Source organism: Balearica regulorum, chromosome 1 (assembly GCF_011004875.1).
Source record: "Balearica regulorum gibbericeps isolate bBalReg1 chromosome 1, bBalReg1.pri, whole genome shotgun sequence".
Taxonomy (NCBI): domain Eukaryota; kingdom Metazoa; phylum Chordata; class Aves; order Gruiformes; family Gruidae; genus Balearica; species Balearica regulorum.
In genome coordinates, this window is record NC_046184.1 from 84,422,240 (window position 1) to 84,440,178 (window position 17,939).

The window sequence follows — 17,939 nt, forward strand, 5'->3', positions numbered from 1 at the left end:
ATATGAGAACATCTGGTTCATAAAGTTATATAGTTATGGTCTATTCAGTATAAAGTAAATAACAAATAGCAAGGAAAATGATGAATTAAACACACAAACATTAACAAGCAGGTGGTAACAATAACAAAGACCAGCACTCTTCTGCCACTGACTGATGAGCAATTAAAGAAGCTACTTAGGCATAGCCCTGAAGAGGGTTAAAATGAACTTTGTATCTGGTAAGAGGAGGGAACCATGATTATCATGAGTATTATGAGATATTTGAGGGAGTTTGTGGGATTGTTTGAAACTTACTATGAGATAGCAGAAGGGGCTTCTGGGGTCATGTAAAACTTACTATGGGCTGTGTAGAGGAAGGGCCAAAGGCAGGGCAAGACAAGCAGCAGGGTGGATCAGGGAAGAACAAACATGGAAAAATGGAGAGGAGAGTGGGTAAGGGAGCTAGTCACATGCAAGCAGGCTGTTGGTCAGTTCACTTGTCTGACTGAACCCTGTGCCTGATGGCTGCAATCTTCTTATTAAATAATTTTATTAAGTAGGTTTTTTTTCTGTGTAACCTTTCTTTCCTACATGACTGCTGCAAGTCTTAAGTGTTAGCAAGTGTAGAAGATGCCATGAGTTAAAGGGCAAATAGCTCTAGATGTCAGTAACTGGAGGGACTGGCATGCAAGAGAGATGCCAGTAACTGAAGGGACCATAGGGCTCATCAGTCTGTGTCAGCAACTGGAGAAGGGGACGTAGCTCACAGATACCAGCAGCTAGAGAGACCAGTGTACAAGTCTGGGTGCCAGTAACCGGGGGAGGGAGCACAGGCCATAAGTCTTATATGTCTGGGTGCAAGCATATAAGGGACTGCAGTGTGCTTCAAAGTAATAAGTTCCAATAACTGGAGAAGGACTGTGGGTCACAGATCTTGTAGGATGCCACTAACTAGAAAGACTTGGGTATGTTTATATTTCTCCAGTGAATTTAATCATACATGTTTGTGGCTTTGTATACATAATTAGCTAGCAAACTTCGGTCTGGTCTAGCCAGTGAGTAGGAGGCAACCTGCATCTGGAAAGACTCAAGGCCTGGGACAGTGGCTAGGTAAAGGGCCCAGGGTCCAGACATGCATATAAGACAGACCTAGAAGCTGGGCTGTTACTTGACGATTCTGTGAATATGAGTGTGCTTGTGAATCTAGAGACTGAGGATGTATGAGGTTCTGCTAGTGAACTTGAATCCTGGTCAGCCAGAGAGGAGGAGCAGGACTGGGCTATCTGTGCTCGTTGTTTATGTGAGTGCTGGTAAAGGCACTGGTCTACGAGTGGTAATCTGTGTGGCTGGCCTTGTCTGTGTCCTCTTTGTATGTGCCTCTCTGGAATATACGTTCAGCCTTGCTGCTCTTCGAACTTGCCACTAAGAACATGCACTGGACTGGGCAAAAGTGACCTCCTGGGTCTTAGAGTCATCCATCTGGACTTCAGTGGCAGGGTAGGAGGAATGCCCAGGTCCTGGAGTCTGCAGGATTCAGCAGCCACCAATAACATCATCAACACTTCCCATGTCTCCTGGATGCCTGCTTGCCCTGTAACCAGTGGCTGTATTTTATAATTTATTTATAACCACATCACCAAGAGCACTGTGTGCACAGAGAGATGTAAGGCACAAATGTAGCAATTCTGCTCCTTCCAGGCAGCCATTTCCACATCCCAGCAAAATGGATAGGTGCTACTGGGCTAAATTCACCTGTGCTGGTACTAATACAGACTCCCCATGAAGGGCAAGAACAAGTGGAGGGGAAACGAGGGAAGAAGAGTGAGCTGGAGTGTGGAAGAGGAGGAAGCTCAGGAAGCTCTTTCTAAATGACTAGGAAAGTGGGAAGAATGGACATGAAAAGAGGGAGCAAGGGAGGCCTTGGAAGATGAATAGTACTCATCAAAGATGAGGAGACAGATAAAGGCAAGAGGGTAAAGCTGGAAGACTAATAGGGAGAAAGAACAAGGGGGAAAAAAAGATGACTAAGTTGTTTTTAGCATATGCACAGCTTGATGTAAATGCAGAACATGCAGCCTTTCTGCCGTTTTCTGGGTGTGCTCCAGTGCCTGTGGACTTGACCTTGTCTCCTATGGCTCCTTCCTTCAAAGGGTCCTGCCTCAGGACACTGAGAGAGACTCAGCACTTTGGGGTTACCATGTTCTTCCAGGGTGCTCCCTGCAGCAGAGGCAGTTGAGCACACAGACAAACACTCTGGGTAATAAGCTGTACGCTCCATCAGCTTCCCTGATGACTTCCATCCAGCCAAAGACGCAAGTACCCATTCAATAGGAGAGCACAGGGCACCAGAGGACTAGGACTAACCAAGCAGTCTGAATACTTTTAAGAAAGGTCCATTTTAGAAGGAAATGAAAATTTTCTACATCCTGTGTTAAGACCAAAAAGCCCCTAATTTCTCCCCACTTTCAATGTCTTCTGTCTTCTCTGTACTCTTCCTATGTCCTTTCCATTGAGGGTATTCACAGTGCATAATGATATTGGCCAGCAGTGGAGGTGACCGTATCACCAACCTCCCACTGCATTATGTTTTTTCCCAGAGATCCTTTTAAATGCCATTTGTAAGGCAAGAGGGACACAGGAAAACTGGGGGGGAGGAGGGGTTGGCACTCTCACCTACAACCAGTGCTGAACACAGCACTGTCTTCTGGCCAAATTGCACCTCCATATGTTCTACTCGGCCAGCAACACTGGGGATGGGAAGAGAGGGGTCTCCACAGTCCATGGCAGACACTTCTTCCAGCCTGTGGGACACAAGAGGTGTTATTGCCTCGAGTGGAGGAAGAGGAGGAAAAACAGGACTTCTCACTGATGGTAGTACTTCTCAGAACACTGAGACAGTTCTTGGTCTCATTGGGAACAAGCCCACAAGAGAAGGAATCTCTTTCATACAGCATGTCTGGAGGCAAATTCCACAAGCAAAACCATAAGGCACTGTCCATTTGGGTTCCTCACCGCTGAGGCTAACCATCAGCTGGGCAGCTTTGCCCTGCAGTACACACAGACAGAATGACACATCTCTGCCTCCTAGTCTGGGGTCTGCAGACAACTTTTCCAGTACTCTTGATGCCTTGCCCTGTAGCCCACCCTCCACATCTTCTCCTAAACAGCTATGTGCACATGCAAAGCTGCTAGTAATTATCATTGGGGTTGGGAATCAAGAGTACCTAGGTTCTCGCCATAGGTTTTCTTTTAGCCACCCCTCCTTTTCTGCTGTGCAAAGACTTACCCCAACTGGTTTAAACAGCTCTTGGAGATGAGATTTGGTAGACACCCAGTGTTAACAGTCGCTTTCAATACCTGACCTTGGCACTAGAAAAAACAACAACAGATAATTACTGTGGGCTCAGAATTGGCATACCCACTCCTCCAAGAGTGTGACAATCCCTTAGACCTTCCTTAGCACACAGCCAAAGATGTGGTGTTTTAGGCAGTAATCAGAAGACAGGAGACTCAACCAAGACAATGGTGGTCACCCCAGTTCTCTGCAAACCTCTGCCAAAGGCTTCTTCTTGAATTTGTTGTCTTTAATTTGTGTTTGATTGCTCAGACACTTATCTGTTATTAGTGACTTTAACTTAGCAGAGTTAACTTAGAGATGCATGACTAGTGAATTTGTTCAGAAAACCCACATGGATTTATTAGCAGAGCAATAATTGATATGACAAAAGCTTCTAAAGGAATATAAGCATCTGCTATGGCCTTTGTAGGTATGCTCTCTCCATTTCTTCTGGTGTCACAGGGATCAATGTTCCAGGGCTAGATGTCTGTTCTCAGTTGAACAACTTCCAGAGGGAGAAGTCTGTGGGAGAAGCAGGACCACCCAGGACAAGCATCCCTGAGAAGAGCTTGAATTTAAGGCAGTTCCCAAGATAACTGACACATCCAAGTGACTCCTGAATCCAAGAAACAACCTAATAAAGAGGTGTCTATTTTGTGTGGGGCTTAGATTAAGTTCCTAGATAGTTCTTTAAGAAAAAATGACATGAGCACTACAACTACAATATTTACAGCTGGTGTCATCTAGCAAAGGGAGAGACTGGATGCCCTGCACCCAAGACACCTCTGCATGATCTTACTGGAATAATCCCCAGTGCCTTGACCACTTCATTTCTTCACCCCTTTGCACTTGAAAGGGAACAGGAGATGTGGTTGCCATCTGTTTTCTGTCCCCTCTGCACAGAGGTCCTTAATGGCAGGCCAGAGGTGCTGAAGTAACAGCAGGTCTCATATATGGTAGAGGTCTGAAAAAATAGGGTCGTCAAGGACATCAATAAGAATTATGTTCAGAAAAAAAAAAAAAAAAAAGAGGAGTAGGACTTAGTAAAGGAACTGGAAAAGATGGAGTTACTGCCATCTACAGAATATGGCTTGCACCTACCTATGGTGCCTAACCATATCCACTCTTGACAGCCTAGTTCTTTAAGGCTCTGTCTTGCACCAACACCCAAAAAAAGAACAACCACAAAGTTTCCCTCTTGGGAGGCTCATTTCCACCCTGCTATCGTTTGTATTTTTCCTGTGATTCCTTGTCTTCCATCCACTACAGCACTCAGTGCCACTGAGCCACTCAGAAGCAGCAACAGACCTTCCACAGCTCCTGTACCCTTATATTCATTCCTGACGAGTTTAAATGCTTTGAACACCTTAAGCAGATCATCCTGACCATCAGAGACTCAGTGCAGCACCAGTAGGGTCAAGGAAAATGTCTCAATTTCCTGATTTCTTAACTAAATCTATTTATGATTATTACATGGGTTAATCATCACAGAGCTACATCCTGTATTTCTAAGATTTCATTTTCAAAAATGTGCTATTTGTGAGTTAGTATAAAGAGAAAGGAGAAAATACCTCCTCTGAGAAATACCAGAATGCTGCAGACACAACACTGAGTTGTCTCAAGGCAACCTCAGAGAGTGCATGCAGGCTGTTTTGTTTGGAGGTCATCTTCTGGTCCAAACTCCATCTGCAGTACCTCAGTGTAGAGAATTTCATCATTCTGAACAGTTAGATAGACCATGTTCCTAGAATGGCCACTTAGTGGAGAAATTCTCAAGAACTGCAAGACCACTGGAGCCAGAGATCTCAACCTATATTGTTTTACATAGTTCACCAAGACTCATGTAAGACTCATATATGTATATATGATATATATTTAAATAACATCAGTGGTTTTAGAAGAATGAGCATTCACCATCCAGGAACAAGGAAAGCAGTGCTCAACTAGTGTCTACACAGAAAATATGCACAGATGCATATTTTCAACACCACCTGATTTGGTTATTATACTTTTTCTTCTTTAATATAAAAAAGCATGTCTTATTCATAATTAACAAACAGTCCCGCGTGACTGCAAACACTTGTGACTTACAACACCCAAGTGAGGCATATAATGCTGAATACTTTAGGACAGCCAAAGCCAAGACAGATCTTACAAATTTCTGGCTGCCAGCACTGTGTCTTCTCAATTATATCACGTGCTTCTCACAGTCTCAGCCACACTGGCATCTATATTCAATCCAAGGCTGCTCTTTGGCACATGGTATGGAAATTGCCACAGAACTACAAAGTCACAGGTTGAGAGAACACAAAACTTAACTAACTGACCTGATACCAGCTGGAAGATTCATGAAACAGACTCAGACCACAGAGAAACCATCCCCCAGCAGCTGTCTCTGCAGTTCTTTGCACATTCACACATGAATATTCCCCCAGCTCCTTTACAAATGAGCAGTCCCATTTCACTGTGGAGCATCTTTAACTGCCAGCCCGTGGTAAATCAGATCACACATGACAGAGCTGGTAGGAGACCCAGCTGAGCTGCTGTCTGTTCCCAGAATGCATGCCCATTCTCTTGCCTTTCGTTCATGCCCTCTGCCTCTTGGCACAACTCTGCTTTAAGCAAGTGGGGGAGCATGCTAGAGCCTCACAGAAGGGGAAGAGCTGCAAAACACTCTATTTGGAAGCCACTGACTTTGGCAATACTTCTGCTTGTTCAAGAAAAACCATTGCCACCATGGTTGCAGGCTGCCTGGAATGTCAAGTTTTTTAAACATTCAGGACTAGGAGTAGTGCCTGCCTATAGAGGTCCCCAAGGCCAACTAGAGAGACCCTGCCTTACCTTATGGCAACAGTTGTTTGTGGTATTACAAAGTCCAGACTTCTAGAGAGAAAACAGCCTGGAAATTGACTGGAGTCAGAGGACAATCCCTTATCCCTGCCCATGGCAGTGGGGTTGGAACTAGATGATCTTTAAGGTCCTTTCCAACCCAAACCATCCTATGATTCTGTGACAAAATGTCTGCCCTTCTGCTTTTAGAGCTCTGTAACGTCTGTGCTGTCTGGTCCTCACTGACACATCAGCCCTGCCTGGAAGGACTGTGGCCCGAGACAGGCAAGATAAAGCACAAAGTGCAGATACATGCTAAGCATCTGTCTCCTCATCCTCTGTACTGTGCTTCATAGAAGAGGTTTCCTTGTGCCTCCTCACTACCTAAGCAGGTATATAAGCCATGAGTGTCAGGTCAGGTATGCTACCACATCTGCCCAGACTGCAACCTGCCAACAGTGTCCAGCTGAATCAGCTCTTCCTTATTAACAGATATGGATTCTACTGGGAAAGAGTTAACCATCCCTGTGGCTCACAGAAGCCAACTGTTCATTGCCCAGCTACAGAAAAGGTGTTGTTTTGGCACTTCAGAAACAGAAGACCTGGAGCATGGATAGCAAATGCTAAGGAATCACTGGGAGCAGGCAGACCTGAGATGCATGCACTATTAGCATTGCTGTGATAATAAACCTAAACTGCATCACTAGGCAGATTCCTGAATTTTGTTTCAGAGCAGGCTGGGAAAGTTGCAAGTTAGAAACCTGCTAGGATATAACAGGACAGTGATTATTCTGTAGAAAACCAACATTTAATCTCATTCAGTGATAAACAGCCCTGCACAGTTATCAGGTCCAGCAGCCTCACAAAAGCTATCCACCTACCAATTATACCACTACCATTTGCCCAGAGAAATCACCAGGAGCCTGAGGAGAGTTCTTGATCCAGCATACCACACAGACAATGCAGATTAGACAAGGAATACAATGCAGATTAGGTAAGGAGTACACAAGCAGCTGATGAGCACTGCCATCCTTCTTGGACTACGAGGACTTTTATTACATTACCCACTCTCACCTCTGCTCCAAAATTTTCATTCTGTTACTAGCAGTCACCATTAATCTTTATCACCATTAATCTTTATCTAAAGGTCAGTTATGGAGATTTCCAAGAAAGAGAAAGAGGGGAGGGGAATCAGTAAGGATCACCATTTATAAAGAACTTTGTTTTCTGAAATAATGTCAGTTCCAAAGTCAAGAAGCTGCTTTAACCAACCAAGGTTGATTAATCCCAGGTTGCTTTGGCACAGAAGAAAAGCAGCCTTGGACAGCAGTGGAATCGTTCAGCATCTCTTTCCAAGTCAGCTAGAGACAAGCCCTACCACAAAAAATAACAGCTTGATTTACGATGCAGAAGCCAGTCATGACAAACTCTCCAAAGTGCTTTTTAAAAACTACCACAAAAAGGGGAAATTCTGATAAAGTACCATATGAGCAACTCACCTAAGTAAATAGGAGAGTGAGTGACTCCACGGTAAAATTATTATAGACTGGGTCTGTCCGTGATCTCTGAAACTTAGGCACAGGGCAACTATAACCTGTTAGAATGAAAACACTTATTGCCTGAATCTCCCTGTATCATTGAAGTCTACATTTATTCAGCTTTATTTCCTAGTCTAGTTTAGTAGTAACTTGACAGTAACTTGAAGTAGTAACTTCAGTAGTCAGGTGATGCTTTTGTTACCATTTTGGAATTTTCAGCATACTTGCCTGAGTATAAATGGAAGCTTTACACTGGTAGTTGATCTTTTCTCAGGAGCTGCTGTCAGAGAGAAGAGACTTCACTGGGGTCATATTCCATTTCTAATAAAAACTGCACCATAGTCAAGCAGTTCTCCAAAAGGTACCAGCTCACCTCTCTGGTTAAAATGAACTGGCAGCCTCAGTGTTATTTCCTGCCATAGATCTGTTACTTACAGGTGAGGCTTTTTAATGTTCACAAATGTGAACATGAAAAGCAGCAAGACTAAAAAGAAGGGGAGGAGAACTTCCCTTCCTTCAACGTAAGAAGATTAAGTTTGGCAAACAGCGACTGGATCTTTAGAAGGGCAGAAAAAGAGATAAATGCCTGTGCAGAAGGTATTGAGTTCAGGGAAAGTTAAGTGCAGCATAGGAAAATAGGCCTATTTTCTTGACTGTGATGTTAATTAACCTTCCTCTGTGAAGGAGAATACAATGTGTGATGGGGGTACATTAGAAACACTGAAGGGGAACAAGTAGTGGACTCTGATGCTGAGTTAGCTACTGCCCCTGTGATATGATGCCCACACATCCCTGTCCTTGTTCAACGTATGCGCCTGGCAAAAAACCCCCACCCTTTATCACTGACTTTCCCCTTACAATACAGAGTGGTGATTAAAGAAAAAGAAACACCTTGATTTGCTCAAAAAAAAGACTCCAGCTATTTGGAGAAATTACACTGAAAGCCATTCATCCTACTAGTTTGGTTTTTTTTCTGTTATGTTAACCTAGCTACATCAGAGTCTAAAACCCAGGGTAAGCAATGCCTAACTACAACTGTAAAGGCTGGAAAACAAACCAGACAGTGGTTTTGCATGGTACTGAAACACTTGATCTGAACATTTCAGAAACTTGCTACCAGGCTGGGTTCTTATGATACTTAATTGTGCCAAGTGAATTTTCAAAGGTCTATGTGTTTTTCCTGGAAGCGTAGACTGTACACTCTAACATGTGAAATGTTCTTTAGGACAGGTAACTGAAATAAACACAGCTTTAAAATGTATTTTGTGTACCAGGTCTGTATCTTGATGAGTCTCATATCTGTATATTACTGAACAGCTCTAACCATGCAGCCCTCTTTCATGGGGCACAGCTTTGGATGTGCTTTCTTACTTTCTTATATGGGTCCAGAGAAGAGTGTGTTCTGCTCTATAGGAGGATATATGAAGAAAAGGGAGCTAAAAATACTGCTTCCATGAAGAAATGCAACAGCTCTAATTTAGAGCACAGTTAGCCATTTTCTTAGGAGGTCCTTTGACACCTGAGAGAATCAGACCAGACTGGATCCAGTAAGTGTAAATCAACTAGGGGCACCTGCCTTAAAGTCATAAGGAGACATTCCTTGCTTCTGTATGCAGTTATGAAATGCCTCATATCACAGGAAAGCTGGCCTCCAAAGGAAGGATATGTGATTAAGGTAATTTATCTTAAAATATGGACAACTAGAATGCATGTGGCAGAAAGGCTTTCCTCTGTCTGTTGGAAGAACTGAATCCAAACTCTAGGAGAGGCCATGTGGGAAATCTACTCTCTCTGGCTGTGGCTGACTTTGCAATGAATAACTTCGCATGGCCCTTGGGAGTGGGGCAGCTGGAACTTATTGAGCAATTACTGTCACTGTGAAATCAGCAGCACCATGTTGTTGCCTTACCTGGCACTGTATTAGCAGGGATGAAGTCTCTTTTCTCCTGTCCTCTCCCTTTTCCATCTTTTCATCCTGGTCTTTTGCCAGCGGAGATTGTACCCGTGCAGACTGAACCCTGGTCTCGCCCCGCAGTTTGTTCAGATTGCCTTCCAAGAGGCGCCGCTGGACCACACTATGTGGCTGCTGTCTCCATCACAAAGAAAGAGAAATCCCAGCTAAGTATGGAGCTAAGGACAAGGACATTTGCTAGCCCAGGAAAGCAGATTGCAAATGCTTAACCCACGTGATCATCCTGATGAAAGACAAGCTTATCCCAAAAAAACTTTTTTTAAATTTCAAGATTTTGTCTGTAGCCACTACGGTGATGTTAAAGTGTTGGGACGTCTGTGACAAGCAGGTCTCTGGGAGGAAAAGAACATATCTGATGAATGCTCTCCCTACACATATCTGTTCTTTCAGGTAAACATGCATTTGTCAGTCTCATACCTGTTCAGGTACTGTGATACGCTACTTGGTGGGTGTGTGCTGACATCCAACCAGGTACACTCACACCTTCTAATGTGGGAGGGGATGGGGGACGCAGCATGTGTGTGATGTACATATGGGGTAAGAAGGCAAGACTCCGGAAATTTTAGGTGTACAACCAGTTATTTGTAGTGAAGCAGGAAGCTTCCCCTGCATAGGAAACTAAAACTAGCTTCTAATATTCTCTGGAGTCTGTCTCTGCTCCCCTCCATCAGAAGTGATACTATTTTGACTCCCTTCCTAGTTGGGGGAGCATCTATGAAGCCCTCTGTTGTTCACAGCTAGAAGGGAGCACTGTCAAGTCAGATCACAGGTTGAAGGAACTTCATTCCTATCTCACGTATCTCATTCATATCTCATGTATCTCATATTCCTATCTCACTCCTATCTCCTTTCTCCTGGACAGAAGAAAAGGAGATGCACCAAGAGGGAAGAAAAATTGTGAAAAACTTCTTGTCCTGACATTGCATACACATACAGGAAAGTGTTGCTTTGGAAAGAAAGCTCCCTTTGTCATCAGCTTGATGCTCTATTTTTTGCCCAATGGTGATCCAGTGCCTCCAGTCCCTGCACAGCTGCTGAATCAACAATGGGCAGCATCAATGAAGTAGGCCTGTTGGAGGTACCTTTGTCATTTTTCCATGTACTCAGCCCTGTGGCCCTTCTCCAGGACAGCAGCTGCTCAGAGTTAACAATAGTGTTTGCAGTAACAACTGCGTATGTGAAGAAAGGCAATTAATCTGAAGGGGCTAAAGTGCTACAGCATAAACAGTTGCTTTTATCTTTCTCAAAAAAAAATTTTAAAATCAACTTCCAGATGGTGCTGCAGTTTGATGTAGGATCTTATCAATGTGCAGGCCAAACATCTGAATTAGACCAGACCTTCCAATGAACTGGGCTGTATTAATCCTACAGGGTGCGTGTGCTTTAGATTAGCTTTATGCTTGGTCGGAGGGCTGAGGCCAGGGAAGTGTGTAAACTGCAACTCAAAGCACACTGACTTGTCAGTTTTGCCCAATGGTTGGAACAGGAGAGCTGTTACTGGCTCTTTGGTTGCACTCAGCATTGCTCTTTGCAAGCTGCTAAGTCCCTCACGCCTCTGTTTCCCTCTCACTCATGGAGCGAGAAACAGATCATTCACATGCTGCATGAGAGACGCTTGAAAAAGTGTGGTTAAAATATCCCTCTGTTCCTGGTGTTTTCCCAGCCTGCTGTGCAGACCCACAGCACAGCTGGCTGTTGTGCTTCACTCCCTAAATACTCTGAGCACAGTGCCAGTTTGGCTGCCAGCTAACATCTGGGCCATGGGAAAAGGGCAGGGAACTGACAGCAGGTCTCCAAATTCCCATCCTCCCTCTTGTCTCCTCTCGCAATCTGGCATGCAAAGGACCTTTCCCTCTCCCTGCAGCCTTTCCCACATCAAGAGCTGGCCCTTTGCAGCTGTCACCCCTGTCCCCTTCTTGTCACTCAGGCTGGGAAGAGGCCAAGCACTGATGTGGAGTAGCTGAGCTTTGGGACTGTGGAGGCATCTGATTCAAGAGAAGACTCCTGGGCCCCCCTGCCTTCTGTCTCACCAGTGAGACGGGGAAGTGGATATTGTTGTCTCTCTTGGGCTGGTAAGAAATAATGAGATGAAGAGGATGGTGAGGGAGGACCTGAAGGGAGTTGTGGCCAGCAGCTGGAAGGAAGGCCCTCTCAGGACTCTTAGAAGGGTCAGTGCAGGTTCCCAGTTCAACTCATGTTCAGGCTCTCCAATGTGAAATCTCAAGGCCCTGCTATGATTAGTGAAGTGGTATGGTATGGGCTGGGAATCTTGATTTTAGGGAGGAGAGAAGCCAGATCTTCAGAACGTCTTGGTACTTTCAGAGTATTTTAGCTCATGCAACTACTTCTTTTTTTTTTTCCCCATTTAAAAAAAAACCAACCACATGTCATGCTTGTAGCTGTTAAAAAGCTGAAAATGTGAGGTCTCTACTGAAATGTATAATCTTGTTGCTGGAGATATGATGGGCCCATCAAGTCGCAGACACTGCTGGATGCATTGCATAAGCTGAATGCACACCCAGAATACACAGAGTGGCAAAAAGTAAGAACTTGACTTTGACTGTATAAGAAAACGTGTCATTTTTTAAATTACGTGGGGTCTTGCTCTAATTTTAGGACATGCGGGGCTGCCACAGCTGGAGTCTCTGGCACTGTCAATGGAGACATATTTTGGGGACTTAATTAAACTCTCCTCCCAGTGTAAGTGCTATAGGACTCTGGGGTGTTTTGCACTCTCTCCAATGCCAACTGCTCCAGCACTTCCTGCTGCTGCTTTGTTTTCAGCCCTGCATTCCTGTCCTCCAGGAGGGAGCCAGATCAATTTAGGAAACAGAAGGAGTTTTGCATGAGGCTGGATAAGTGCCTAAAAGCATATTTTGGACTCCAATTTGAAGCCCCCGGAACATCACAGTGATATCACAGCAAGTGATATCACCAAGTTGCACCGACTGCTGAATTGCTCTTGGAATTCTAAGGCCTAGTGCTTCTCTTGCTCCAGGGTAAACCAGCAATGGAGGTACTGCAGCTACCGCATTGACCCCAGGTATGGCATTGTGTGTGTGAACTTTGTACAGGTGCCACACTTTATTTTGTGCCTTGTAACACCAGTGCAAAATTTCCATGGCAGAAAAGATGTTATGCTTTATTCACTGCTCCCTAGCTCCATGGTAAAAATGTTTCAGCCATTCTGTTATGGACCAAACATGAACTATGCAGCGGTTTTGAGTGACCAAATGCCACCTGCATGCAAGGAAGTCTCCTGCCTAGAATGGTTAATTTGACCAGGCGATGTGTTCGCGGCAAACAATTCGGACGCCTGTCTCGCTAGAGCACGCATTTGGGGCTTCAGAGTGTCAGCCTCTGGGGGCCAAGACTGCCGCCCGTACTGTGCAGGACTCTCACACAGGCCTCTGGCTGGCACCGCAGTTGTCATTTTGGGGCACGATGTGTCAGGAGTCAATTCCAAAGCAAAGCAGACAGGCATGTTTCTCTCTGTCTTTGTAGCTAGGTTCAGCAAGCATGCACTAAAAGACTCAAAAGTGGCTCCTCCCCATTCTCTGCCAAAAGCTGTACAAGGAAGAGCCATGGGGTATGTCTGGCTATCCCCTGCTGAGGATATGTTTCAGCTGCAATGCTGCAGGGCGTGAAGGGCCAGTGCTAGCCTGCCCATGCTGCCAGCCTGAATGGGGCCTTCCCAGCTTCGGTGTGGCCAGACCTCCTTCCCCGCGGGGAGGAGAGGCCCTGTTCCTCGCTAACAAAACACTTACGTGACTTCAGACAGTGACTGTGTTCAGGGCCAGAGGAATGCTCACGACGAGTCCCTGCTTAAGGCCACGTGTGTGGCTCTGCTGGCAGAGCACGAGGTGACGGCTCAGGGTGACTTTGAGGAGCCACCCTTGACCCTGCCGAGCCAGGGACTCTCAGCAGCAGCCGAGGTGGCTTGTGGGGAGGGTGGCGGAAACAGAAGGATGTGCTGGCACGGGAACATGGCACTGACCCCTCGTCTGTGCACGGCAGAGCTGCTGCACCCAAAGGTTTCAGCAAGGAGAATAGCTTCCATTCTGGGCCAGTGCCAGGGACTCTGCCTGTCCCACACATGTGTGCCCTGTGTGCGCAGCATTGCCTTGCTGCTGGTAGCCGTGAGACCTGCCACAGGAGCTGGGAAATGATCAGAGGAGATATACATGCATGATATATATCCATCTGTGGTGTTGCTGCAATGGTCTGAGGATACAGAGAGAAGCATAGGCTGCAGGGAGGGGCAAGATCTTTTATGACACCAACTGGCACAGCTGGAATAAGTCGTTGTGCCCCCATCACTGGCCAGACCCAGGCCCTCTTTTGGGAAAATGGTTTAGACCTCTGCATCCCTGAGCAGTTAAACTCCACAGCAGAGAGAAAGAGTTAGACAGCAAAACTGCCAGCGCAAGGGGGAGATGTGTGCAGTTAAGCCAGCAAGAGATCCTGTGGGAAACTGCTCCCTGCCTTGAGGAAGTTGCTCCAGACCACAGACTGCCCAGGCTCCTGGATCAGATCCTCCTTGATGCCTCCTGCTCCACGTCTCCGCAAGGAGATGCCCACAGGCCCCACTCCTGTCCTCCTCCCTAGAGGCAATATCCATGGGTGCTGGCCACTGCAGCTGCCTGCACGCCTGGCTAGTGGTCATGCCCTGTGCTTGCCCTTCCAGAAGTCCAAAGACTGGGGGGAAAGAGAATAATGCAAAAAGGTGACAAGGTCAAACATAAGCCTCTTGGAGTTTCAAGAGCTGTGCTTCCCTCCCTACTGAGTCCAGGAAGGAGTCTGCTTTTGAGCTGGAGCATGCAGGAATATATGGGGGCTTTCAGAGGCGTCCCACATGGAAACATACATGTCAGATGAATATATTTATGTACTACGTGAGTGGAAAGTTGGATCCTGAGGACTCCTTCCAGTCCATGTCTGCCTTCCTCTGCAAGGAGTTTGGTTCCTATGGGGATGCATGGGAAGATGGATGCAAAAAATGGGCAATTCATTCTTTCCCCTCACCCTGACCTGCTTCTAGATGATGCTGAAGGGAAGTTTCATCTTTGCTGAACCCATGACCCTTTCACAAAGCCTGGCAGCAGTTCCCACTGGGATGAAGGCTATTCAGAGGACTCCCTCCCAAATGGGGTCCCACTGGACTCACCAGATCCTTGGAGGTGCCAAGCCTTGTCAAGCCGTCCAGGGGCAGCAGGTCAGCAGAGTCCTTGTGCACAAACTGGGTGGCCTGTTTAAGGCGCCTCTTCTGTTGCAGAATAGCTTTATTCCTCAGCTCCACCTCACACTCCTGTCGCTCCAGGTCAGGAGTACCCTCACTCTGCTTTTCCTCCCGGTCTCCTTGCCCCAGTGGCAGGGTGCAGCTGTTCCTTGTGCTCATGGTGAAGATTCAGATAGAGCAGGTCCTTCTTGGTGTGCTGGGGTGTTCCCTGCACTTGTCTCCTGGTGTTTGCCCTCCTGAGGCTGACTCAGTCTCTGAGCTCCTTTCCCTTCCCCACAGCTCTCTTTCTCTCCCTTTCTCTGCCTTTCTTCCTGCTCTCTTAGTTATAACTCACCCATCTCTGAAGTGTCTCTGTGCCTTTTTCTCCCTCTGTCCTCTCCACTCTCGCGGTGTCCCTCTGCTCTCCACCTCTTCCTCTCCCTCTCTTCTCCTGCCCTGACTGCAGCTCTGCCTCCTCCAGTCGGTGGGTCCCTGTCGTAACAGAAAAAGCCCCACGTCAGAAACCAATTTCCATAAATTACAGCAGACCCGGAAAGATGCTCCGGCTGGAAAAATCCAGCAGCAGCAGGATGGCCCCACTGTTGGGGGCTGGACTTACCTCCCTTGGGCTGTGCATGCGCACGCGCACGTGTGTGTGTGTGTGTACACTGCCTGTTCCCCCCGATACGCTGAAGAGACAGTAAATCTCTCGGTGGCAAGCTGTGCAGTTCTTTGTCTCTGCTGGGGGGACTTTAATGCATTTCAGTGAATCTGTAAATACTGGCAACAACATGGTTCAGTCTAGGAGATGATGCAGTGCCTTGGTAAATGGGAGAGAGCATCTGCCTCAAGGCTCCTGGCAGACATGCCCAGTTTCATTTCTGCAGAGACTGTCACGCATTTGGAATAGGCTGTGCTGAAGGATTTTACTGTGTAGATTGAATGAAATGCTGAAGGCCTGGTTTCTGCTTCGGGCCAGGGAAAATGTATTGGGCCTGACTCCGCCCTCATTTTCACCCCTCTCCATCTAGAGCCAAAGTTGTAGAAGCCTAAAATCACTGGCTTATTGATACCAGTGGACTTGTCTCCCTGTTTATGCTAAGAGCATGCTGACATTGCTGCAGAGTGGGATGTCTGGACCAGGGCAGACATCCCTCCTCTCAGGGGACAGAGGACATGGCAGAGCTCACTTTTTCAGCTTTCTGCCTCCACATTGTCCTGCTTGAAACTGTAAGTTTCAACTTGAACTGAAGCTGCTTTATTTTGATCCCTTTTCACTGGTGAATGCACTGCCTCAGTAAGCACCAGTTCTGATGTCATGTACAGAGGAGGAAACTGAATTTTACCCAGCTATGAAGCTGAGGACAGCATTACCTTTCCATGAATGTCAGCAGGGGGTGAAACAGCTTTCATGTACAACACAGAAGGAATAGCAGCAACAGACTATGAAAGCTACAGCAAAAGTATGCTTTCCATTACTCCTTTTTTATTTTTTTCCAGCTTAGGAGTATGTAACATTCCAACATGACTGATAACAATTATTTCTATGATGTTCTACATTGTATATAAAAGTATAACACTGAGTTTGCAGTGTTAGGAAGTAAATCCAATGGTCTGTGTACAACGATGAGTCCAGTCAGCCACTGTAAGACCTCAGTGTCATTGTAGAAAGTACAAAAAAGTTGGCCTCAGTGCAAAGTAAACCATGTTGTTTACCTTTTACTCCCTGCTAATCATCGCAGTGATAGCATTTCTCTTACGAAATTTGGTCCTTACGTGTTAGAAGGAAGGCTGGTCATTTTTAGAGTCATTCTAAAATTTGAAGAGGTTAACCTTTTGTTCCCAGTATGATAACTGCTTTACACAAGGCATCATGTTTCCCACAGCACCAACTTGCAGAACCAGATTTGGCAGGAATGAAAGCAGAAATATATTCTAACTAAACTAACATACTTTACTAACTGCTTTACACTAGAACAAACTCCAATATCATAATGCAGGCAGAATCCCATCAAGAGCTCAGCAGAGCTGTTTTCAGCCGTCTTTGTCTCTCTGCAAGCTGAATTAAGAAGACTTTAAATAATGGATATTCCCAGGGAAGCTGTGTTCCCATGGTCTCATTTTCTTGCCTCTAAGTTATCATGATTCCCGATTTACACACACTTTTGACCTCTTGTGGCCTCACTGAGCACCCTCTGAGTCTTGTTATCAAGTCCTTTAACCATGCCCATAAACCAGTACTGAATCATGCACCTCTACTCTGCCACAGGGCCCTGTTTCCCCTCCTGCAAACTGAATACCTCAGCAGGCCAGCCTTGACAAGGCAGCTCTGCTTCTGCTGGCAGCAATGGCAGTGCCAATTTTCCTGAAGCCTCAGAACAGCCTTAAAACTGCAAAGTAGAACAGAACATCTTGGGACCAGATTCCCTACAGTGTCTGCCTTGAAACATATGGGCAGACTTACACAATTACTGATGAGATTGTCTCCCACCTTGGACGTGTGTGTGGGCATGAAGAGAGAGATCCCACTCCCAGTTCCTCCTTGCAGCTAGCCAGCCTTTTTTATTTGTTCTTGCCTGGCACTTTAGCAAAGGTAAATCAAAATTTGCCTTGCAGCTGTGCTGGAGTCATTGCTTGAGTAGTCTTGCTTTAGGGTTTGACCAGCTAATCCTGGCCCCTAACTCACAAAATATTTCTCTTCTAGTACCTCAAAGGGGAGAATTCTCCAAATCTTATTTAAAGCTTTCCCCCCCTCCTTCATCCCTTCTGCTCCAAAGAGCAGGTCACTTTTAACTCTTTACATCCTGTGATGTGTTAGTTCCCAGATCTGGCAAAAAATCTCTATCATTTTGATGGAGGTGGAACCAGCTAAGATATTATCTTCTCCCTTCAGAGGCATGCTGGGTTCTAGGTCACTGGTTTTTTCTATTCAGCTATTACTTTTTCCATCTTATTCTTCTTAAACAGAGCCCATTTACTAAGTAGGTTAGGTGCTTTCAGTTTTTTTGCAGAACGGACACTCAGAAAGTTTTCTAATGGAGAGCCATACCACAGTGCAGCAAATAT

General features: G+C 45.8%; 1 protein-coding gene across 1 annotated transcript in view; it reads right to left on the bottom strand.

Moving 5' to 3' along the window:
- The window catches only part of NRIP2 (nuclear receptor interacting protein 2), a 24,076-nt gene extending 8,577 nt beyond the window's left edge, over window positions 1-15,499 (bottom strand). The window contains exons 1-4 of the mRNA XM_010298829.2: window positions 14,823-15,499; window positions 9,593-9,769; window positions 3,266-3,348; window positions 2,653-2,780 (exon numbers count right to left, since the gene is read on the bottom strand). Coding sequence (XP_010297131.2) covers window positions 2,653-2,780; window positions 3,266-3,348; window positions 9,593-9,769; window positions 14,823-15,053 — 619 coding nt within the window. The 5' untranslated portion in view covers window positions 15,054-15,499. The remainder of the gene's footprint in view (window positions 1-2,652; window positions 2,781-3,265; window positions 3,349-9,592; window positions 9,770-14,822) is intronic.
- Window positions 15,500-17,939: the final 2,440 nt, after the last annotated feature.